A 20,599-nucleotide genomic window follows, 5' to 3' on the forward strand; every position below is an offset into this window, starting at 1 on the left:
TGTACTCTTGTGGATAGTGAGGACTTAACATATGGCTAAGGTGCACAATCAAGGCAGGGGTCTCAGATACTGAAACAGATGGCTAGTCATTCATTACCCTCCATTTTCAGGTTCTATTGCTTCGGTTTAGTATTAAACTGCCATTATTTTGCATTTTTAAAGACGAAGGAATGCTGAATACATTAATATTTATCTTTTTCCAAACAGCAATCAGTGGTTTAACAGTGGTTGATATGTTTGTACTTTAAAGTACAGATGAACCACTTATAACTAGCATAGTGACAAGATACGAAAAAAAAGTGATAAACAGTTGACAAGAATATTTTAAAAGATACTGAAAGATCCTTTCCAGAGTCCTGTTTTCTTTTTAACTTATCAAATCTTAGGAATCAGATGTCTAAAATGTTTGAATTCTCTGTTTTATACATTACTAAAGCCCCATCCATTTGTCAGACTATAAGAGGTGAATTTTTACAATATTAGGAATTATTTCAAAATATGTTGATTTACAGCTATCAGCTTGTATGTCTCAAATAATACTGAAAATCCACTTTTGACAATATTAGTCATGATGTGTCAACCTTATGGCAAGGTTTTAGAGGTTGCATCAGTTTTTGCAATTAGTTTGGTCATGCCAGCTCAAAACTCCTCCCAAAGTCTAATGCTACAGAATTGGCCCCTAGACACTGAGAATCAGCAGTGGATAATTCCTTTTTGAATCGAGACCCCTTGCAGTTGGTCTTACATTAAGTATTTTCATTTTCCCAGTGCAATACATCAGTATTGCTGGGCATGAACAAAAATTATTACTGAAAAAAAGTAAATTTGTAGTACAAACTTGCATTGTTGAGACTTTTAAGTGTTTTGAGGGTCATTAAATATGATTTCCTTCTATATACATTATGAACTTTTAAAGAGGAAAAGGGCAATTTGGAATGGCAAGTATCACTTATTGACTGCTCTGAAATTTACTACCACTGTCCTTTACAAATACCTACTGGTGCTGAGTGCGCCCACACTTTAAATGCTGGAACATTTTCATTTACAACATTTCTCATGTTTACAGCTCTGCATTCTTACTTTTTGCTCCCAAGTAGTTGCAAAAGCTCTTTCTTGATGCTCTAGTTGTGGGAACACCCCTCTCTTACACATTAGGAGTAAGATTCAAAAGAAAACAGACTTGGAAAAATTGATGTGACTTTGCTTTCCGCAAAACAGCATTCTCCAAGTGAAATGCAACAAGGTTTCAACATTTAACTATTAGTGAATGAAAGTTCATTCACCTTCACATTAAAACGTTTTTATTGTTTTTTAAAGGGGGCAGTGGGTAGCAGTAAAATGGCACATGCATGATATGAATTAGGGAGAGGTATTACCATTAGGAGCATGTATGAAAACCCTTATAAAAACAAGATATGACTGTGCAAGACAGAAATGAAATGTACAAATAGGCACACTATTTAAAACAGGATATTCAACAAAAGGAGTGGCAGGAATGTGAGTAAAAGCCATGGTTTAAAAAAAGAAGCAGGTTATATACACCTATACAAGTATGTGGTGTCACTGTTCTGATGGATTAAACCTGTTAATGTTATCATTCATTTGACATTTGAAAGGCATTCATTAATGTTTTTAAAGAAACTTATAAGAAGGAACTTTTAACCGGTCAGCACAGATTACACAGATACTGTACATGACGAAACAGGGATATGTTCAGATTGTGGGTGGATTTGTGCTGCTCTGATTAATAGCTTCTGAACTTTTGGAAATAAACTGGAATACATTGAATGTATGCGCGATTGAAATGGGATTCTGTATTCTAGGTATGAAATGGGTCTCATGATAAACATGCACTGTTTAAGTCGGAAAATTAACTGCATGTTTGTCCCCAAGTGAATTGTAAGCCCGATGTTGTTTTATGTCTCCAATTGTTTTCTTTTTTCATCAGTCACATTCTCTTGTCTCTAACCTGTCTAATTTCCTGTGGTGTCTCTGTCTGTTGCTAACCTAGCCCGGCCTGGATGAAAAGGAGGAAAGTTTGGTACGCCTGCCTTTTATCTACATTACATAAGTGCTTAGGTTAGGTGTCAGTTTAATTATCTTCTCGTCACATTGCCTCCCCTCTCCCGCTCACCCTAGCTTAAAATGAATGTTGAGTAATCGGTGATTCCTGTGAAGTCTGTTCTTCTATTTAACAAAACCCTTAGTAGCCTCCTACAAAGCCAGATCAGCTGGAGTTTGTTTCATATTAATTAAGCCTATTTTAAACAGTTTCTTTTCCTTTTTCACAATCTATATTTTCTTTTGTTCTGCATGTTACATTTTGCACTCCTTCATCTATATATCTATATTCATCTATATATATGCATATATTTGCATTTTTGTTTTAAACATTTCTGTTATAAATTAATGGGTGACAGTGATGGTACTGGGAATTCATTATTGTGATATATCCCACTTTAATATAAAGATAAAAGAGTGATCACCTAGATCATGTAAATTAGGTTCTGTTTTACAAATATGAAGGTAAAAATCTTGACACAAATTTAAAATATCAACTAAAATACCCTCTCTAGTCAGGAATTAATACTGACCAAGCTTTTAATGTGGTTTCTTTTTAGTTTTCCTGGCACAGTGTGATGTCAGTGTAATAAACACAAGACAGACTCAAAAGGCAACAATACTTATTTCAAATAACTAAACAAAAAAAACACACCACATCTGTTTACAAGTTATTTACAATTGCCGAGAGTCCCTGGATTTAGGCATTCTGCAGTTCAAAGCTAACCAAAGCTCCAAGATGGACCAGCCCTACTGCAAACTGACGCAACACTTCATGGAGGTCATACTCGTTTCTATAAAACAAAAAACCTTCCACAAGACCGTTTGATCTCTAAAACTGGTTCTAACTTATGAGAACCGTTCCTATAGGAACAGGGGATCCCAGTTTAACATCCTTAATGGGGATTGTAAAACAAGGATGTTAAGCGAATGGATGCTGAGAAACGTCTTTAAAAACATTATTTCACTTATGAAATAATGGAAATAGAGGTTAATGGGGACAGGGAGGATCTCAGTATTCCTCAGAGGATGTTAAGTGCCACATATTTCTCCATATGAATCAGTGTATTAGAATAATTACTGTAATGACCCATTGAGTGCTTAAATATAATTTATGCATAGAATGTCTTGTACATACAGTGCACAAGAAAATGAAAGCAACACAAAGCAAAATTTACTTTTAAATTCAACTTAATTGTGTACTGTATATTACTACATAAAGTTACATTATATACTGTATATATGATAAATAAGAAGATCTAATACTCTATTTTAACTTCTCTATTAACATAGTCAGCTGGCACTTCTCGTTTTTCCATGAACTTCTTTTTTAGTGCACTTTGCGTTCAGAGGATGCAAATTGGACATTTTATACAATGATTTAAAAGCAGGGAGACGTTGAACGCGGACCGCCTGTTTTGTGTTCCAGAGATAAAAACTGCTTGGGGAGGATTAAATGGAAATAAAACTTTCTTCATATAAAAAAATAATGCAATCCTTTGTCCCTACATTCACTTAGTGGTCTCTTGAATACTCCATAATTGTTCAATTTCAGTTCTCACACAGCAGGCCCTGATTGCTGGAGTTCTATCTATAGGAATGTCTTGCTTCCTCAGCTCTCGAAGATGAGAGAGAGTGTTATGGCTCACCTTACTTCTGATCTACTGAGCTGGTCTTCACCTCTTAGCTTGCAGTGTTATTATTTTGTTTGGTATAATTATACTTCATACTACAAAGGAAGAGGTTCCGAATATGTTAGACAGTTTTCTATTCCTGTAGAACTATCACTGGCTTCATAGAATGTTCTGTGTCCCAGTTCTCTTAGTGTCAGGCTTCATACTAATGTGTAGGTACCTGAAAAACTCTATAAAACAAAAAACCTTCTAAAACTGATGCTAAACTATGAGACCCATTCCTATAAGAACAGGGGATCTCAGTTTAGCGTCCTTAATGGGGACTGTAAAACGAAGATGTTAAGCGAATGGCTTAACTTAACCTAAGTACGTACTGGATCCAATCGACAGGTGACACTGCCTGGGTCACCTGTGTCTTAACTCTGGTTACTGCTCTGTCTGTGCCATTTTACCAAAATATTCTACGGCTATGTCATAATTCATATTCATATATAACCAATATACCCCTCGCACTTTATGTAAAAATGACTTATTTTATCATTCCTCCTAAAGCAATCTCTTCTAGTTTGAGCACCTGATGGCATTGTCACAAAAAGACCTGCTTATGAATTGTAATTTAAATCTAACAGGATGCAACACTTAGGAAAACATTTGGGAATTGTGAAATTTAGTCACTGCTTTTATTTAGAAAAGGTTAAATAATGTAACTTTTGTGGATTTTTTCTATTTCGTATATTTTTCGCATTACAGGTTTTTATTTCAATAAAAAAGTGCAATGTCATATTAGTATCATATAAAGGTTTGCTTTCTGTTCTGTAACTTATCTTTGAGCGTTACTCACTGTGGCAGCTTGCTGTTTTGTTTACTTTGCGGTCCTAACTGTTAGAAACTTGAGCTTCTTTTTTTGATGTGGGTGGGCTGAGGTTTTGATTGCACCTGTGTCTTCATTAGTACACAACTATTAGTATTAGAATCAAACCACAGTTTGATTTTTTTTATTTGTTTGATTTTTGACAACCTGGTTCTCAAATATTTTGGCTGGTCACAAAATGCTTCATTACACCGCTTTCAATGCTTTCATTTTTTTTGTTTTTTGTTTTAAAGGTAAGTGCTCTGTAACCACCCTGCCTTTTTTTCCGAAAGGCTCCTAGGATTACATTTAAGTTATTCAGTTCTAATATTAAAATAAATCCATGCACACAAAAAATAAACGACTAATTTATCTGCTGAGAAGCCGCCCCCCGCCATCAGCCTCTAGTTAGACCAAGAGCAAAAGATGGCATGTTTTGGTGTTTTGGTTTTGGCACGCGTTTTGGTGTGGTAGTTTGAGCACATCAAAAATATATACTTTCGAAAGCCTAATTTTATGCTTGTATTGGGCTGTGTTAGTAGCTGTGCAGCTTCAGAGTAAATGTGGTACTACTGGGTTTGTGTGGACCAGAGCCATCTTTTGGTTGACATTGTGCCTTGTCATTGAGAGCTGTATCAGCCCCCCAGTTGATGCTAAATCAGCTGTAGGCACTATGAAAAACAGAAGATGGCTCTAACAGTGCTCTTTTAAGAGGAAAGCATGCACGGACCTCATTCCTGACATGCTGGTGTGAAGGTTGCAGTTATAACTAAGTAGGGTTTGTAATAGTAGGCAATTCCAAATTTTCTTTGTAAAAGGAAATTGTGTAATTACTTAATTGATGTGTAGTGTTAAAGAATAACACCACACATTGTGGCGCTCTCTTCTTGTCATACCTACCTGTTTCTTTCTCTGTGTGGTGTTATGAGAGTTTAATTTCAAAGGTGGCTATTTTAAATGCCTTTGAAGTTCACTTTTTTTAGTTTGGAAAAACAAAACTGGATAAATTCAGAGGAAATGTGCCCTATGTTTTAAATAAGAAAGTGTTACTGAAAAATTTCTAAGCTATTAAACTGTTACCTGCAATTTGGTTAAAAATGCCTTTTGCTTCCTGTCTCTTTCTAGAGAACAATTACATTAGGAGCAGGAGATCGGCAAGTGATCCAGACTCCCATGACTGATTCACTCCCTGTGAGTGGAAGCAGTGTTGCACATCTCTTTAGACAGTTAGGTAAGTGTTGTTTCATTTCACCTCATTTACTTTTGATACAGTGGCACCGGGTATTTTAGATATATAGCTGGCCATTTGTGTGTGATTTTAAGTGGTCATGGATGGATTTATGTAGTTTGAGTTTTGTAAAGAAATAGTCTGTTTCATATGAAAATGTGAGTTTTATGCTCAATTTCCAATTTAACACTTTTTTCACATCTTGAGAGAATTATTGTAACAAAATCAGTTTTTTCATATTTTAATTCCTAATTGAGAAAAAAAAAACACATACTAAGCCTCAATCCAGCATGCAGTCATACACTATTCAGTTGGTTTTAATGGTATTTGGTACTTACCTATAGTTATGCTGCATATAAATACAATATGTTTACTGCAAAAGTAATTAAAAAAATAAAAAGTAAATGTTTTCTCTTTTCTTCAAGGAATCATCAATGTTCTGTATTTGTTCTGTGCTGCTTTGACCGAACACAAGATCCTCTTCTTATCCAGTAGTTACCAACGGCTCACCGATGCATGTAGAGGACTTCTTGCAATCATGTTTCCTCTTAAATACAGGTAGGTGTTCTGTTACCTTGACTTCTGTACATCTATAATACAAGGCCATAGAAATATATTTTGCCTTTTTGTATTATGTGTCTGATGTAGAGGTTTCCTGTTCTTTATTTTGTTTAGCATTGTCAATCCATTTGTAGAAATAAAAGGATTTTTATTCACAAATGTGCCGGTAGGAAAAGTATAACTCAAAACTTGTTTCCTCCATGGATCCATCAAATGGCATTAAGAACATTTTTTGTGTAAATTTTTGTACAATATATGCAATATATTGTACACAAAGAAAGGATAAATCATCTGTATCATGAGTATTATATCCATCTTAATTCATATTTGCAAGTTCACAAATACTTCACTTCATTACAGTAGATTGTATCAAAAATAAATAAACAGATGTACTAACAGTTTATCATTGTAAAAAGCGCTGTACAAATAAAACTGAATTGAATTGAATTCTACAGTACAGTGGAAAAATTGGTAAGACAAGTTGATGGCCTATAGCATGTTTCTTCCGAAATAGTCTTCATTCAGCCACTGTCAATTAAATCTGCCTGTGCCAGAGTATACAAGGTTTGTTAAAATTGGCCTAAAAACTGCCAAGCCTTTTACAGGACTCAGGCAGGCCAAGGGACCAAACTACACTTTTTAGGTCAGAATGAAATAGTTAATTTCTCTACATCCAGAATACATTTTCTGAAAACTGCTAGCAGATTAACAGTTAGAGGGCTTTTTAATAACAGTAGACAAACCTGAAGAAAATTTAAAAAAGACATATCATAGGACCAGAAAGAAAATCCATTTCCATTATGTTTTGGCAAAGCAAATATGTGGAAAACTAGACACTGAACCATGGGGTTTGAGCCTTAATGGATGACTGATTTCAGCTTTGAAAGCTCCTTGAATAGATATGATGGCCTTTTCTAGTTCAGATTGACCTTGGCTTTCTTCACATCTTTTACATCTGCATCAAGTGAGAAGACCACGCATCAGAGCACCACTCAAAGTCCCTCCCATCACTGCTCAAACCTGCATCCTTTAAGTTTAACTTTCAGCTTGAATCTTGGAGAACACTTTCTATCAAGGAGTGGATAAAAATATGGGCCTCACTGTTGATTTCGCAGAGAGTGCTCTTTAATATTTAAAACGTTATAATTAAAGTAACAACCAGCCAACTTCTTCCAGCAGAAGTTGTACCTTTTTCAGACTATGGCTAAATAGTAACCAATAATTTCAGATATACTTCAGAAGTGATCGCAGAATAGATATCCCCTATTACCAGTCACCTGTGTGTATGGAAGCAGGGGTAGTCAAAATTGTAAGTCACCTCACCAAGGAAAATAGTATTTAGTTTTGGTGTTTAATAGATCAAGGTTACTGTCAATGGTTTGTCAAAGAATGCTACATGCTGAAAAGAACAGAACCCGGTTGTAATTCGACAAGCAAAAACCTTGAGTAGAACACGTGCATGCTTCCCAACAGAGGTCTCTGACAGAAGAAGAATCCAGAGAGGAAAGGGCACGATCCTGACCTGTTTCTGTCTAATGGGTATCTAGGTCTGGCTTGGTAATCGAGTCATTTAATGGTAATTTCTTATAAGACATAGATGTAATATCTGACAGAGCCATCAGAATATTATAGTAGGTATTTTTGTTACTATGCAGGCAGAGAAACTTATACCAGTTTAAATGGGCTAATAAAGATGCAAGGGTAGCAAAACTGGAGCATATCCAGTCATAAAAGACAATGTGCATAGATCAAGAAAAACAAATTGGGAAAAAAAGAATAGCCCACCCAGCAACAACACTAATACCCAGCTTCTCCCATCCCCAGATTTCCAGTTAATTTGCTCAAGCTTAATCTAAATCCGCTTTAAATTAAATGAAGGATAAATAAGAATTATAGGGGATAGTTCCAGTTTCATTTTTTGGAATGGGTAAAATCCATTAAATGGCTCCTCTGCCTCAGTTGGCATATGCACAAGACATGATTCCTCTTAGTCTTCCTCCTAAATGATTTAAGATTCTTCACTGTTCTCAGACTGCACTTGAAAGCGCATGGTAACAGACAGGCAAGCATTAACCCACTTTATGTAACTGATGTGTAGAGAAATGTAGACCGTGATGGAGAGCTTTTAATTTGTCGTGGGACATGCGCTCAGTAATGAGAAAAGGCAGTATATTGCTTTTTTAAATTGGTAATGCTGTTAAAATTACTAAGGCTTTTGTTTAGTCACCAGAGGTGGGGAAGACTGCACCTACTGTTTTTTCCAAGGTCCATGGTGTTTACCTGTATTCAGTAATTGCAGTAGATTATTGCTTGGTTCATCTAATCTGGAGGAAACCTGACACCTTTGTGTCAGAAATATTCTTTAAAACCTTTTGGTTCAATTTGCAGGAAATGGAATGTGGAGATCTGTTGGATACAGATAGCATGAGTTTGGGGTAGATGGATGAGTAGAATAGCCCCCGAGATTTCAAGAGTTTTGATGTTGAAATGTTTTAAGATCTTTGTTCCTGACGTAGATCTGCAAAACACTGACATTTCTTATCATCCGTCTTACATTCTTGCCTAAGATTTCATAAATATGCCTAAGAACAAAGTAAATGCATTAGTCGCCTTGACTTCTGTTACACTGTTATGGAAATCTGCAGCTGAGAATTAACAGTCGCACCTTTTTTTAAAGAGAATTTTAAAATATTTCTGAAGTAACCTTGGAAACGAGGGGATTAAGCGTTACTTAAAGTTAAATAAATAGATGTATTTTTGTACTGCTTGATCTCTGCGTTCTTGCAAGCACTGAACATTACATCTGAAGGTCTTTCTCTTGCAGTTTCACTTACGTCCCAATCCTGCCAGGTAAACTTCTGGAGGTTCTCAGCACACCAACACCCTTCATTATTGGAGTCAATTCCTTCTTCCGCTCAGAGACACAGGAGCTGGTCAGTATTCACTATACATTTGGATTTTGATTTTTTTAGTAGTGTGTTGAGCTCTTTTTTCAGCCATCATGTATATTTTTTTCTATTTTTCAAAACCTTCTGTTGGTTCGAATATACAGTTAGCTGTGTTTTATGTCAAGAGAATATTTAAACTTGATGGTAAGGTATCTAACCATTGGTTAGGTGAAAGTATGTTTAGGTCTGTTCATTCAACTGCACAGGACACTGCGATAAATAAGAATAGGCAAACTAAGCAGCATGATGCCAGGACTAAAGCAAACGCAGTTCATACAGAAACAGAACCAGCTCTAGAGATAAGTTCGACCATACATAACAGGATGAACAGGACAAACCTAAAATGGAATTAATAATTTTAAAACAGAAAAAGAGAGCAGAGTCCTGTGCCACCCATTTTACACCACTCTTTGTAGGCTAGTGATCAGTAATTAATCTAAACTAAATTAAAGTTACTCACTTAATTACTCAACATACTTTACCAACTTATTAAGAGATTATTAAGATAACTGTATTATTTGTGCAAGTTTTGACTATTTGCATTGAATCCAAAAGGAAATATTATAGTACAGTATATGTTAAAGATAAATTCTTTACATAAATTGGGGCTATCTAAACTTATTTAGTACAGCATTTTCTCAGATTCACAGTATTTGCAGGAAATAATAAAAGTAATAACACTGTATTATTGTAATAAGTTTTTGTCTTGACCCTAGTTGTCCTTTTTAAGACAAGTGTACAGCTGGCAGTAGTGGATAGAAAAATAAAAATGGTGAAGACAGAATGGTCAGGTTTGTACCAACGAAGAGACTTACTTGCAATATTGGACTCCGGCCCAACAGTACTTCAAAGCTAGATTCAGTAATGTTTCTGTCTCATTATTTCATCTTTTCTTATTTTGTGTTTCCCGATTTCCTAAAGCTTGACGTCATAGTGGCAGATCTGGATGGAGGAACAGTGACAATCCCTGAATGTGTCCACATCTCTTTGCTGCCAGACCCTCTTCTGCATCAGACTCAGACTGCATTGTCCATGGTACTCAAAGCTTTATTTCTTGGTTAACCACTTCTTCCTGATAATGTTAGTATTCTGTTGTACATTAAACAGTATTTTTGGCATTTTTACTTATTATTTTTTGTAAATAAAATGGCCTCATATTCGTATGTATCCCTGTACATTAGGCATGTTTTTATAATCATAATTATGTGGAAACCTGGTTTGTTTCTCTAATTTACATTGCAGATTAATAGCTGTGGTATAAAAATTAAATGTAACTTTATACAGCTTTATACTAACATGCTGCTGACTCTTTGGTTCCCATCAGAAAGTAACACTATCCTAAGGTCCATTACTAGAGCACAGGGGACAAAGGTCTGTTTAATGACAGCAATACCTGTAGACATATTGGAGCCCAGTGCTTTCTGTTAGACTCTTAGGAAGGTTTGTTGTGTGTATTTTGTATTTGGCTGATGCTTTTATTCAAAGCGAATGGCACCCATTTTCCCATTTACATTCCAAGTGACTGACATTTTACAGGAGCAGTCTGTATGATCTGAGCGCGATACCTTGCTAAAAGTTACGATAGCTGTGTCTCCCAAAGGATTTTAATTTTCTGGTTTTGAGCCAATAGCCTATGTTCACACCTCCAGACGTCCCTATATTAGAAAGTGCTATAGATGACAGAGGATGCTGATAATGGGGAAAATGTATTTGAGGTATTAAGAATTAGGGGAGCTCAGCAGAGAGTACCTGTATATGATAGAATAAAAACAGATGCAGTAGGAAGTACTCATCCTGCAGTGAAGAAAAAACAAAGGGATCTGAATTATATCAGGTGAGCTTGTAGGTAGAAATCATACTTAACTTCGGCATAAACCAAAAAACTTCATGAACAAATGGCTTTATTAACATAATGACAGAACCTGCATCTCTTGAAAGACTTTACAGGATAGGACGGATCATTTTGTTTAGTGACCTGTATATGTATAGTTGTGAGTGTATACATAAAAAAGAAGGCTGAAAAAGAACTGCAGTATAAGTAAGTGAAATAAAGACAAGAATGCACATTATAAATACTCTATGAGAGACAAAAACACTTGAAAAGGGCAATCAAGAGGAAAGGACTTGCGTATTTACTGAGAGAGCCAGAACAGGTTATTTTCCAAACTGTACAGGGAAGCAGTAATGAAAGCCAACAAGGGTGTCTGGATATATGACAGGTGCAGATATATACGAAATGTTGAAATGCTGAAGATCTATCATACAGTTTTATAATTGTGTTCATATTATAGTGCAGCATAGTTTGCTGTTATACTAGAAAGACAGTAAAAAAGCAAAATAACTGCTGATGCCTCACAAAGTGGAAAAATTGATTATTCTCTTTTAGCCAGGAGCAGGGGCTTAAATTCAAGAATTCAGATTTTGTAAAGGAACTGGCTTTGTTAGCTCAAACAACTCCTATATCTTCAGCACATTGAGCAAAACAGGATCATAGGACACAATGTACATGGATATTAAATACAGATGTGATTACAGAAACGTTTGGGGAAAACTTCTCAACAGAAAAACAGTGTGTTTGGACAGCAGTAGCCAACAATTTTATGTAAGCTGGTTATTGATATCATTCGAGAATCAGCTGTCCACAAAAATACGACCAATCAAATAAAATTTCTATTTCTTTGATGTTAATGAAGAGTGATTGTGTTAGTGCTATCATATTTCTTTAGGTCTTACTGTATGGTTTACCATTTTCTTGTGTTTGTCAGGTTTGATTTTGAGTGCGTTGTGTTGGGATTTCTTATTTTTGACTTGATTATCCAAGTCTTGGATTTATACTAGACTTAATCTGTTTGTGATTGGGAAAAGATCCTCTCCTGAGTCATTGCTGTTATTTTTCAAATTGTTGAACAGATATTAGGGCTTTAACAGCAGTCAGTCCTGGTATTTCTGTGAATATTGTAGAGGATGTTATATAGAGGGATTATTTCCAAGTACAGTATAAAAGATCAACCATTCATTGACTATTTTAGAACATTTTGTAAATATTTGTTAACTGAAAATATGTTTGTGGTAAATATTTTGCTTGCAGCTAAGAATTGACTAAGTAATTGTGTAAAAATAACCATCAGGAAAACATAAATAAGAATAATCATAGTCAGTGCTATAATAAAACGATAGTATTTTTTTACCTTGAAGGTGTGTGACTTACCAGCAGTAATTATTCTGCATTGTCTCAACAATTCAGTATTTAATAATGACGGAGGGTACAATATACACTCATTTGGTTAATAAACTCTAAGACATAAAGCTTAACTTATCTTTCACAGTGATTTATTCTTGTTGTAATTTTCAGTGTACAGACCACTTTTGGAAAGTGGTCAGTATTACTGTTATATTCCTGACATGCTGAATTATAAAAGCCCAAAATGTTTGGGTTTTAGTTATTATAATTTAATAATCTATATATTTTATATATATAATAGAAGTTAATGGTGAGACAAAATACTTTTATACATCTCTATTTACAGTAGTTTAAAGCTTTGTCAGGACAGAAAATTAGGTTTATTTTCAAAGTAATTGCATTCCCATTTTTAAGTGTACAGAATTGTCTGCCTTTTCCTATGTAGCGCTTTCATACTTTAAACCACATCCTAGAGACGGGAAGTACTTGATAACTTTATAATAGCCTGTGTTGTTACTGTAAGTACTTCACAATACTGTGCTGTTATTAAGTAGGCGTCCCAGGATGTGAATTGCCTTAAGTTTCGGACAAAACAGTTAAAAGAAACAGTTCATTATAAAAGAAAAATGGAAATACAAGCTTTCTGCCTTAATGTGTTAATATTGTATTCTTCAATAAAACTGTTTTTTTCGTTCAAACTTAGTCATCATGCCCATTGGATTGCAATAAATTAGTTGCTCAGCTGTTAGTTCTTCAAAAACTTTTGATTCAACCTACTGTAAATGGTCAGAATCGAATTGCTCTAGTGATGGTCTCCAGTGCTGAAGAATTTAGTGGATGCAAGCACATTTTTGTGTTTCTTCATAAAACATACAGTATATCCACATGCCAAGCATGCAAACTTTTATTTCTTATCATCTGGAGTGCAGACCTAGCCGGGGTATATGCATGGAGCCTTCTCCAGTCTTTCTAGTCTCTTCGAGTAAATATAATGTGTACTGGGGTATTTGGACACAGGGAAAACATTTGGAAGAAAGATGTTGTAATATGTCTTCAGTTCACTTGGTTTAACTGTATTTGAATCAATGAAGCTCTTTTCTGGTGGGTCCTTACCTGCTAAAAACAATAAAATTTACACATTTTATCCCAACACCAAATAAAGCTTTTATAATAGCCAAGATGTTTACAACTTCTTTTAGTATTTTAGAGGCTGCAAATTGACTCCATATTTCATTCTGAGAAATCATGGTAGATGTATTAAAAGTGAATTATTATTGTTTTTTGGAATGTTAAACCTTTTTGAAATCGTATTCTGGCTATGGAGTTTTTATTTTTATCATTTCCATGCATCTGGCAGTTTATTGGAAGTGAATTGTTTTGCCTTTTAGGTTTTGGATCCTGAATTGGAGGTAGCAGATCATGCTTTTCCTCCAACTTCAATACAGCCCTCCACCCTTAAAATCCAGGTAGTTAGCAATGACTTTTTCAGCTTGTTTTTTTTCTCATCTTGTCCATGGGGACCATATGCAATGAGTATTAAGAACATTTAATCAGACTGAACTTTATTAAAAGCATATTTCTATTAATTGCATTGATAAACAGCTACGTGTTAAAAATTTATGGGTATTAATTTCACTTTTTTTCTTTTTATGACCCATCTTGCAGGATAAGGAAATCCGTGCTGTATTCCTGTGGTTGTTTGCACAGCTGTTTGAGGGCTACCGCTGGTGTCTGCATATCATTCGTATCCACCCGGAACCAGTCATCCGATTTCATAAGGTCGGAGTCACGCACTCGTAGCTCCCTGTGTTTATCAAACGTCATCAAAAAACCAAATCATTATACACATCAGAAGTTACATATACATGATGCAAAGCACTACTTTGGAATTATTCTTATACATTCTGTTACTCAGGTGTGAGTAACAAGCGACTTGATAAGCTATCAGAGTGCACTACCTCATGGTGTAATCTGGCAATTGCCTGCCATTCGGTGGTACAGTAGTTCTGTTTGACATTGGAGTTTTCACTGTGTGAAGAGACATCTGTGCTGTTTCCATGTGTAAACTGAAGGTGTGTCCTAGTAAACTCTGTTTATGTGCAGATTATTGAGGACAGTCAAGGAGACTGGTCTGTCAAAGGCTTTGCCCGCTGAAGATAAGATGACAGTGTATCATAGTGGTATTCTTAAATATTTCCTTTATTGCTTTTGTACAGGTAGCATTTCTGGGGCAGAGAGCACTGACAGAGGATGACTTTCTGATGAAGGTTTTGGACGGGATGGCGTTTGCTGGATTTGTGTCAGAGAGAGGACCACCGTATAGAACAATTGACCTTTTTGATGATGTAATGCATATCTTCTTTAATTGCTCTTATTGCTAAAGTTAAAAAACAACTGAGGTTTACTAAGATCCCTGGTTTTATACCTGGTTACAAAAGTGTCTTTCATGTTCTTGCAGTATGACTTATCATACTTAGACACTACATGCTCTTCCAAAATTAAGGAATTTAGGGATTTCTTTGCTGACTCAAAGACATCAGCAGGCAGTTGCTGAGGATACAGCTTTTTACACTTTTATTTGTGTTTTAGGAATGATTTGGTGCAATTGGCCATTTTGCTAAAACGTTTGGCAGTACTATTTGTAAACAACCATTTGTCTCCAAGCATGATCTAAGTATCATAAGATCAAGCAAGTTCACCTTTGACTACATGTGAGAAACTGAGCTAATCTAGCTGAATCTACCATGATTAAGGAGAGATATAAATGGAGAAGTAACAGTATTGCAAAGTAAGCTACTTAAAATATAAATATTTTGGGATAAATATTTCATATAAATTATTAACTTTTTTATTTTGCCACTAATTTTATTAGTGTATTGTTCATAAGAAATACTTTTTAAAAAAGGGTTCTAAAACAACATTTTTTGTAGAATTTCAGTAGTTTACCAATACAATATAGGCAAAAGAACAGTGTAGCACTTGAAATTACACCTTGTGCATCCTCTTCTGTACTTACTGGCTTGTCTGCTTTGCCTCCCAGCTCATAGCTAATGAGGTTGAAAGGATACGACTGGAAGAAGGAAACCCTCACAAAGTAATGAATCACATCAAAGAGTTGGCGGAACAGCTCTTCAAAAACGTATGTTTTTCTTTCAATGCCCTACTGTCCTGTGCGCTCCAATGAATTGAACTCTCATGTGCTTTGCTGTCTGACGTTTTTCATGGTGAAGATTATAGGGAGGCTTTCTTGGTAAATGAGAGGTATATGTAGTAGAATGTTCCTACAAAAACAAATTATGCATTCAGGCGGATTTTGTCTAGTCCCTGGTTTCATGTTACTGTTTATATTACTCGGGCACCTTGTACATTCTTAATACAACATTGAGTGTCATGAAGTTAAACAAAATGATAAAATTTGTGTAATTACCTTTTAAATATTTGTTTGGGGGCAGCTATCCACAGTAAACTGAACAATCAGTTGCCAGACAAAATAAACCATGACATCATCATCACTTGATTTGTTTAGTTCTAAACAATTGAGTCTGGGTGTGTTGCCATATGCTTTCAGCGTAGGTTTCATTTGGTGATAATCTGGTTCAATCTAGTTGGATAGTTACAATACTCAGGTGAATGTGAATATTGAAGCTATGAAAACTTATGTTGGCTCTCTTTCTTCTTTTCAGTGTGGAGTTAATGATTTCTTGTTCGTTAAAAAACTATGTTCATTGCGTATTTACCCCCCAAAGCTAGTATTTGGTGGAAGGACTATTGACAGTAATTACAGCAGCGAGTCTTTTTGGATAGGTCTCTACCGACTTGCACAGTGGGGATTAAGCCATTTTACACTCATTCTTTTTTTCTTCTTTACAAACTAGTCAATCTCTGTAGTGGTTGTTGAGGGTCGTTGGTATAAGCAGTTTTCAAACCTCTGTGCCACGAGGGTTTTGTATTGGAATCGTGGGGAATTCACCTGGCCATTCAAGGACATTCACTTTCTTCTAGTTAAGCCATTCTTATATAGCATCCGGCCTTGTGCTGGTTGTTGTCCTGCTGAAAGGTACATTCACATCCTAATTTTCGGTCCTAAGGAGACTGAAGCATGTTTTGGACTAAGATTTGTTTGTACTTTCCTCCATCCATTTTATCTTCAGTCTTGATGAGCTTCCTAGACTCTGCTGATGTGAAGCTGCACCATAACATTAATTCTGCCACCACCATGCTTGACAGAAAGAGTGGCGTTATGCATTATGTTCGGTTTTGGCATTATTTCTTCTTGTATGACCACAAACTATTTGCCACAAGATTGCAAGATCCCTTAAATACTTTCATGCAAACATCACTCAGAATTTTGAGATGCTTTTTCCATACTGCAGTGCAGATTAGCATTGTTGAGTAGCCCAGGAAATTGTTGACTCTTGGACATTTTCTCCCATCTTAGCTCTCTCAGTGCTGCAGTTGGCCTGTTGGTGGTAGTGTAACCAGCTTCTCCTTGCCTGGCTGTTCAGTATGAAGGGATAGACTGATATAGTCAGCTTCTGGGTGGTTTCGATACACCTTCTACTTCTTAGTGATTGACTTCAATGTACGAGAAAGTACTTATTCTGAAATAATATTAATGCGCTATACCTTTTAGTTTTTTATTTTTCTTTTCAGTTTTTACTGATGTTTTACTTCTACTCATAAATGTTGAACATTCAAGTTTTGACTAAAATATTCATTTAAAGAAATCTGTTATGCACCACAAATCAACAAAATGAGAGATTATTGGAAGAAGGTGAATATCTGTGTAATAAAAAATAAAAATAAAAATGTAGTGCTTTTAGATTTTCACTTTAAAAAAAAACTTGTTTGCCTCAAAATGTGTAACTTTAGAATAAGATATTGATTACAGAGTTAAGAAAATGTTTATTTATTTTTTTTAAATATAATCCTTTAAATGGCCTTTTTTATTCAGACCAAGCTACAGTTTTTTTTACCCCCTTGATTATAGAGTTGCTAAATTTGGGGGAAAACACTATATACACCTGGTTATTAGAACTGAAGATGATAAACAGCAATGTAAACCATTGTTTTTAAAAAAATATATTTTCAGGAGAACCCGTACCCAGCAGTAGCCATGCACAAGGTTCAGAAGCCAACTGAGGGCTCCCACCTGCGATCCCATCAGACAACCTTCCCTGTCCTGGATGACGTCACAGTGCAGCTCTTCATTGACCATGCTGCTGCTAAACTGAGAACAGCACCTCCTGCTGTCAAGGCTGAGAAGAAATGCATGGTTCCATCAGGACCTCCTCTTAGTAAGTCTGTTGTTTTGTACTGGGTTATTGTACTGAGTTTCAGGATCTAGTGAAATGTCACTTGGGGCTCTACAATTAAGCTCTAAGCAGGCAATTCACAGAATGTGTGTCTAATTCTTTCAGAACATTCATCTGCAAATTTCAGTTCATTATTTCTTAAAATTAGGGAAACAAAAACATTCTGCAGACGTTTGTTATTGCCATTGTGGTTTCTTAATTAAAACAATCTGGAATTGTTTTTCCAGCTGCCATTGTGGACAAGAACGGAAATGTCCTAGCTAACAGTGCCCGGAGATTGGAGGTGGTCAGGAACTGCATTACATACATCTTTGAAAACAAGATGTTAGAGGCGAAAAAGGTAGGTGTTGTGCACGATTAAGAGCTCTGGAGATAAAAGTTTAATGTTTTCATATTCTGAGCTTGTTCAAGTGAGTTTTCTTCTTAATGAAAGACTGTTACCTCTGTAGGACGCAATTTGAATGCTCTTTTCACATCATCCTCAGGACGTTTTAAATAAAGCAGATTCTCTGGTGTTGGCTTTCTGCAACAGCTCTGTAAAATTACAGTACTTAAAAAGTTTGCGTTACCTGCTAAGGTGATGTAATTCTACTAGTAAAACTGAAGTAAAACTGAAGTGACTGTGGTAGAAAAAGTTTAAGTTATCATTGGTAAAACTTACAGCCTGATTTTTATTTAAATGCCAAGAGCTGACAAAACCAGGTATATGGTGGAGTCATTTCTAACAAAATATAACAAACAAAATATAATTGTTAGTGTAAGCCTATTGCATTCCTAGGTTTTGAAACAATACTTGATTTACTGAAGTAGGTTTTTCATAACAAATACTGAAAAAAGTATCTTCTGCATTTTGGTGACTTCTCATTAACAGTCTTAAAGTATTGGAGAGTTTAGAAATCTGTAAACCAAACGCCCTTGCACTGGGAAGAAATTACAAATATACTACTTTTCATTTATCCTTTTTAATCTATATTCATGTGACAATGAAGATACCCTCTGTAATCATAAAGCCCATTAGGGGGTATATTTGTCCTGGTATTCATTTTTAGAATTAGGTCCTTTACTATTTCAATTATATTATAAAGGAATATTAAGGAAGTGCTTTTCCTTTTACCAAGTGTCCTTTATACCCTTGTGCCTCAGTGGCACTGTTGCTTTAGAATTTAAACAGCAGTTCACCTAGTTTTTCTCCAGCAATTGAATTTCTGGCTTGTGTTGAGTAGTGATTCGAGAAATCACGCTCACAGCCTGTTGGGTGGTGTTTTGATGTTTGCCCTGCTCATTGTCCTTTCCTCCGCCAGCTGTTGCCAGCGGTTCTGAGAGCACTGAAGGGGCGAGCTGCACGGCACTGTCTGACACAGGAGCTGAACCTCCACGTCCAGCAGAACCGCGCTGTGCTAGACGACCAGCAGTTTGACTACATAGTCCGCATGATGAACTGCACCCTCCAGGTGACTTGACTTTGCATCCTTATTGCAGTCTATCTAAAGAGCATTGAGTGAATTGCACTGTTTCACTGGAATGGCATGCTCTGAATCATCAGATTTGTGTACTGACTGACTCCCGCTGACCATAACACATTTTTGGTTTACTTTTATGAAAGTATGCTTTATTATAATAATAATAATAATAATAATTGCTTACACTTATATAGCGCTTTTCTGGACCCTCCACTCAAAGCGCTTTACAGGTAATAAGGACTGCCCTCCACCAACACTAATGTGCGGCATCCACCTGGATGATGCGACGGCAGCCATAGTGCGCCAGAACGCTCACCACACATCAGCTATTAGTGGGGAGGAGAGCAGAGTAATGAAGCCAAGTCATAGATAGGGATTATTAGGAGGCCATGATTAGTAAGGGCCAATGGGAAATTTGGCCAGGATGCCGGGGTTACACCCTTACTCTTTTAGAGAAACGCCCTGGGATTTTTAATGACCACAGAGAGTTGGGACCTTGGTTTTACGTCTCATCCGAAGGACGGCGCCTGTTTACAGTATAGTGTCCCTGTCACTATACTGGGGCATTAGGACCCACATGGACCGCAGGGTGAGCGCCCCCTGCTGGCCCCACTAACACCTCTTCCAGCGGCAACCTTAGATTTTCCCAGGAGGTCTCCCATCCAGGTACTGACCAGGCTCACTACTGCTTAGCTTTCTTTTACTGTGTTGCGCATCCCACATCTGCATGTACAGGACCTTAATAGATGTGCTTAGATAGATGTGTTCAGTAAAAATCAGGTACTAGGGGACTGAAACCAAGTAATTGTTCTTTTGATGAAGTGGTGCTAAAAATGTTCTAAGCAAAAGTGACACATAAACATAGGTGCAAGGCAAAGAAGGGCAAAGTAAATTGTATTTTGGAGCTTCCCGTTTTCAGTGTTTATTTTCAATTTCTGAGTTGACTCTGTCAGCCACCATCTCACTGGCCTGGTTTTATAATGAAAAACAAAAATTCAGTAATTATGAAACAGGTGATTCATTCAAAGTGCATGTCTTAACTGAGCTCCTGGTTATTTATTTTGTTATTTCTGACACTGATCGCTTGTTTCTGAATCTGATTTGTATTTCATTCTTGCTATTGCCTACATTTAACTCTTTTACTGTCTGTCTTTAGAATTTGAATGCTTTCCTTACATGTGGCACAGGAGATCTACTGGCAAATATTACTTAGCATAAAATATCCATGCACTCATATGAGATAAGAAACATAAAGATTTTATGTTTCATATCTTATTTATACAGCATTTAAGATTTTAAAGATGAGTACAAAAAGTATCTAAACTACAGGCAGTGTTGAAAACATTTTTCCTTATTAGTAC

General features: G+C 36.1%; 1 protein-coding gene across 7 annotated transcripts in view; it reads left to right on the forward strand.

Annotated features, from left to right (window-relative positions):
- Positions 1–20,599, forward strand: part of sbf1 (SET binding factor 1) — a 99,922-nt gene that overhangs the window by 46,467 nt on the left and 32,856 nt on the right. For 5 of the 7 annotated variants that reach the window (XM_088647060.1, XM_088647063.1, XM_088647061.1 and 2 more), the window contains exons 6-17: positions 2,012–2,041; positions 5,671–5,776; positions 6,199–6,331; positions 9,159–9,267; positions 10,204–10,317; positions 13,852–13,929; positions 14,129–14,242; positions 14,680–14,808; positions 15,504–15,602; positions 17,556–17,760; positions 18,006–18,118; positions 19,080–19,229. In XM_088647060.1, coding sequence (XP_088503186.1) covers positions 2,012–2,041; positions 5,671–5,776; positions 6,199–6,331; positions 9,159–9,267; positions 10,204–10,317; positions 13,852–13,929; positions 14,129–14,242; positions 14,680–14,808; positions 15,504–15,602; positions 17,556–17,760; positions 18,006–18,118; positions 19,080–19,229 — 1,380 coding nt within the window. The remainder of the gene's footprint in view (positions 1–2,011; positions 2,042–5,670; positions 5,777–6,198; positions 6,332–9,158; positions 9,268–10,203; positions 10,318–13,851; positions 13,930–14,128; positions 14,243–14,679; positions 14,809–15,503; positions 15,603–17,555; positions 17,761–18,005; positions 18,119–19,079; positions 19,230–20,599) is intronic. The other 2 variants (XM_088647062.1, XM_088647066.1) reach the window with 1 other exon arrangement.

The sequence above is a fragment of the Lepisosteus platostomus genome, chromosome 9, assembly GCF_059453375.1.
Source record: "Lepisosteus platostomus isolate fLepPlt1 chromosome 9, fLepPlt1.hap1, whole genome shotgun sequence".
Classification (NCBI taxonomy): Eukaryota; Metazoa; Chordata; class Actinopteri; order Semionotiformes; family Lepisosteidae; genus Lepisosteus; species Lepisosteus platostomus.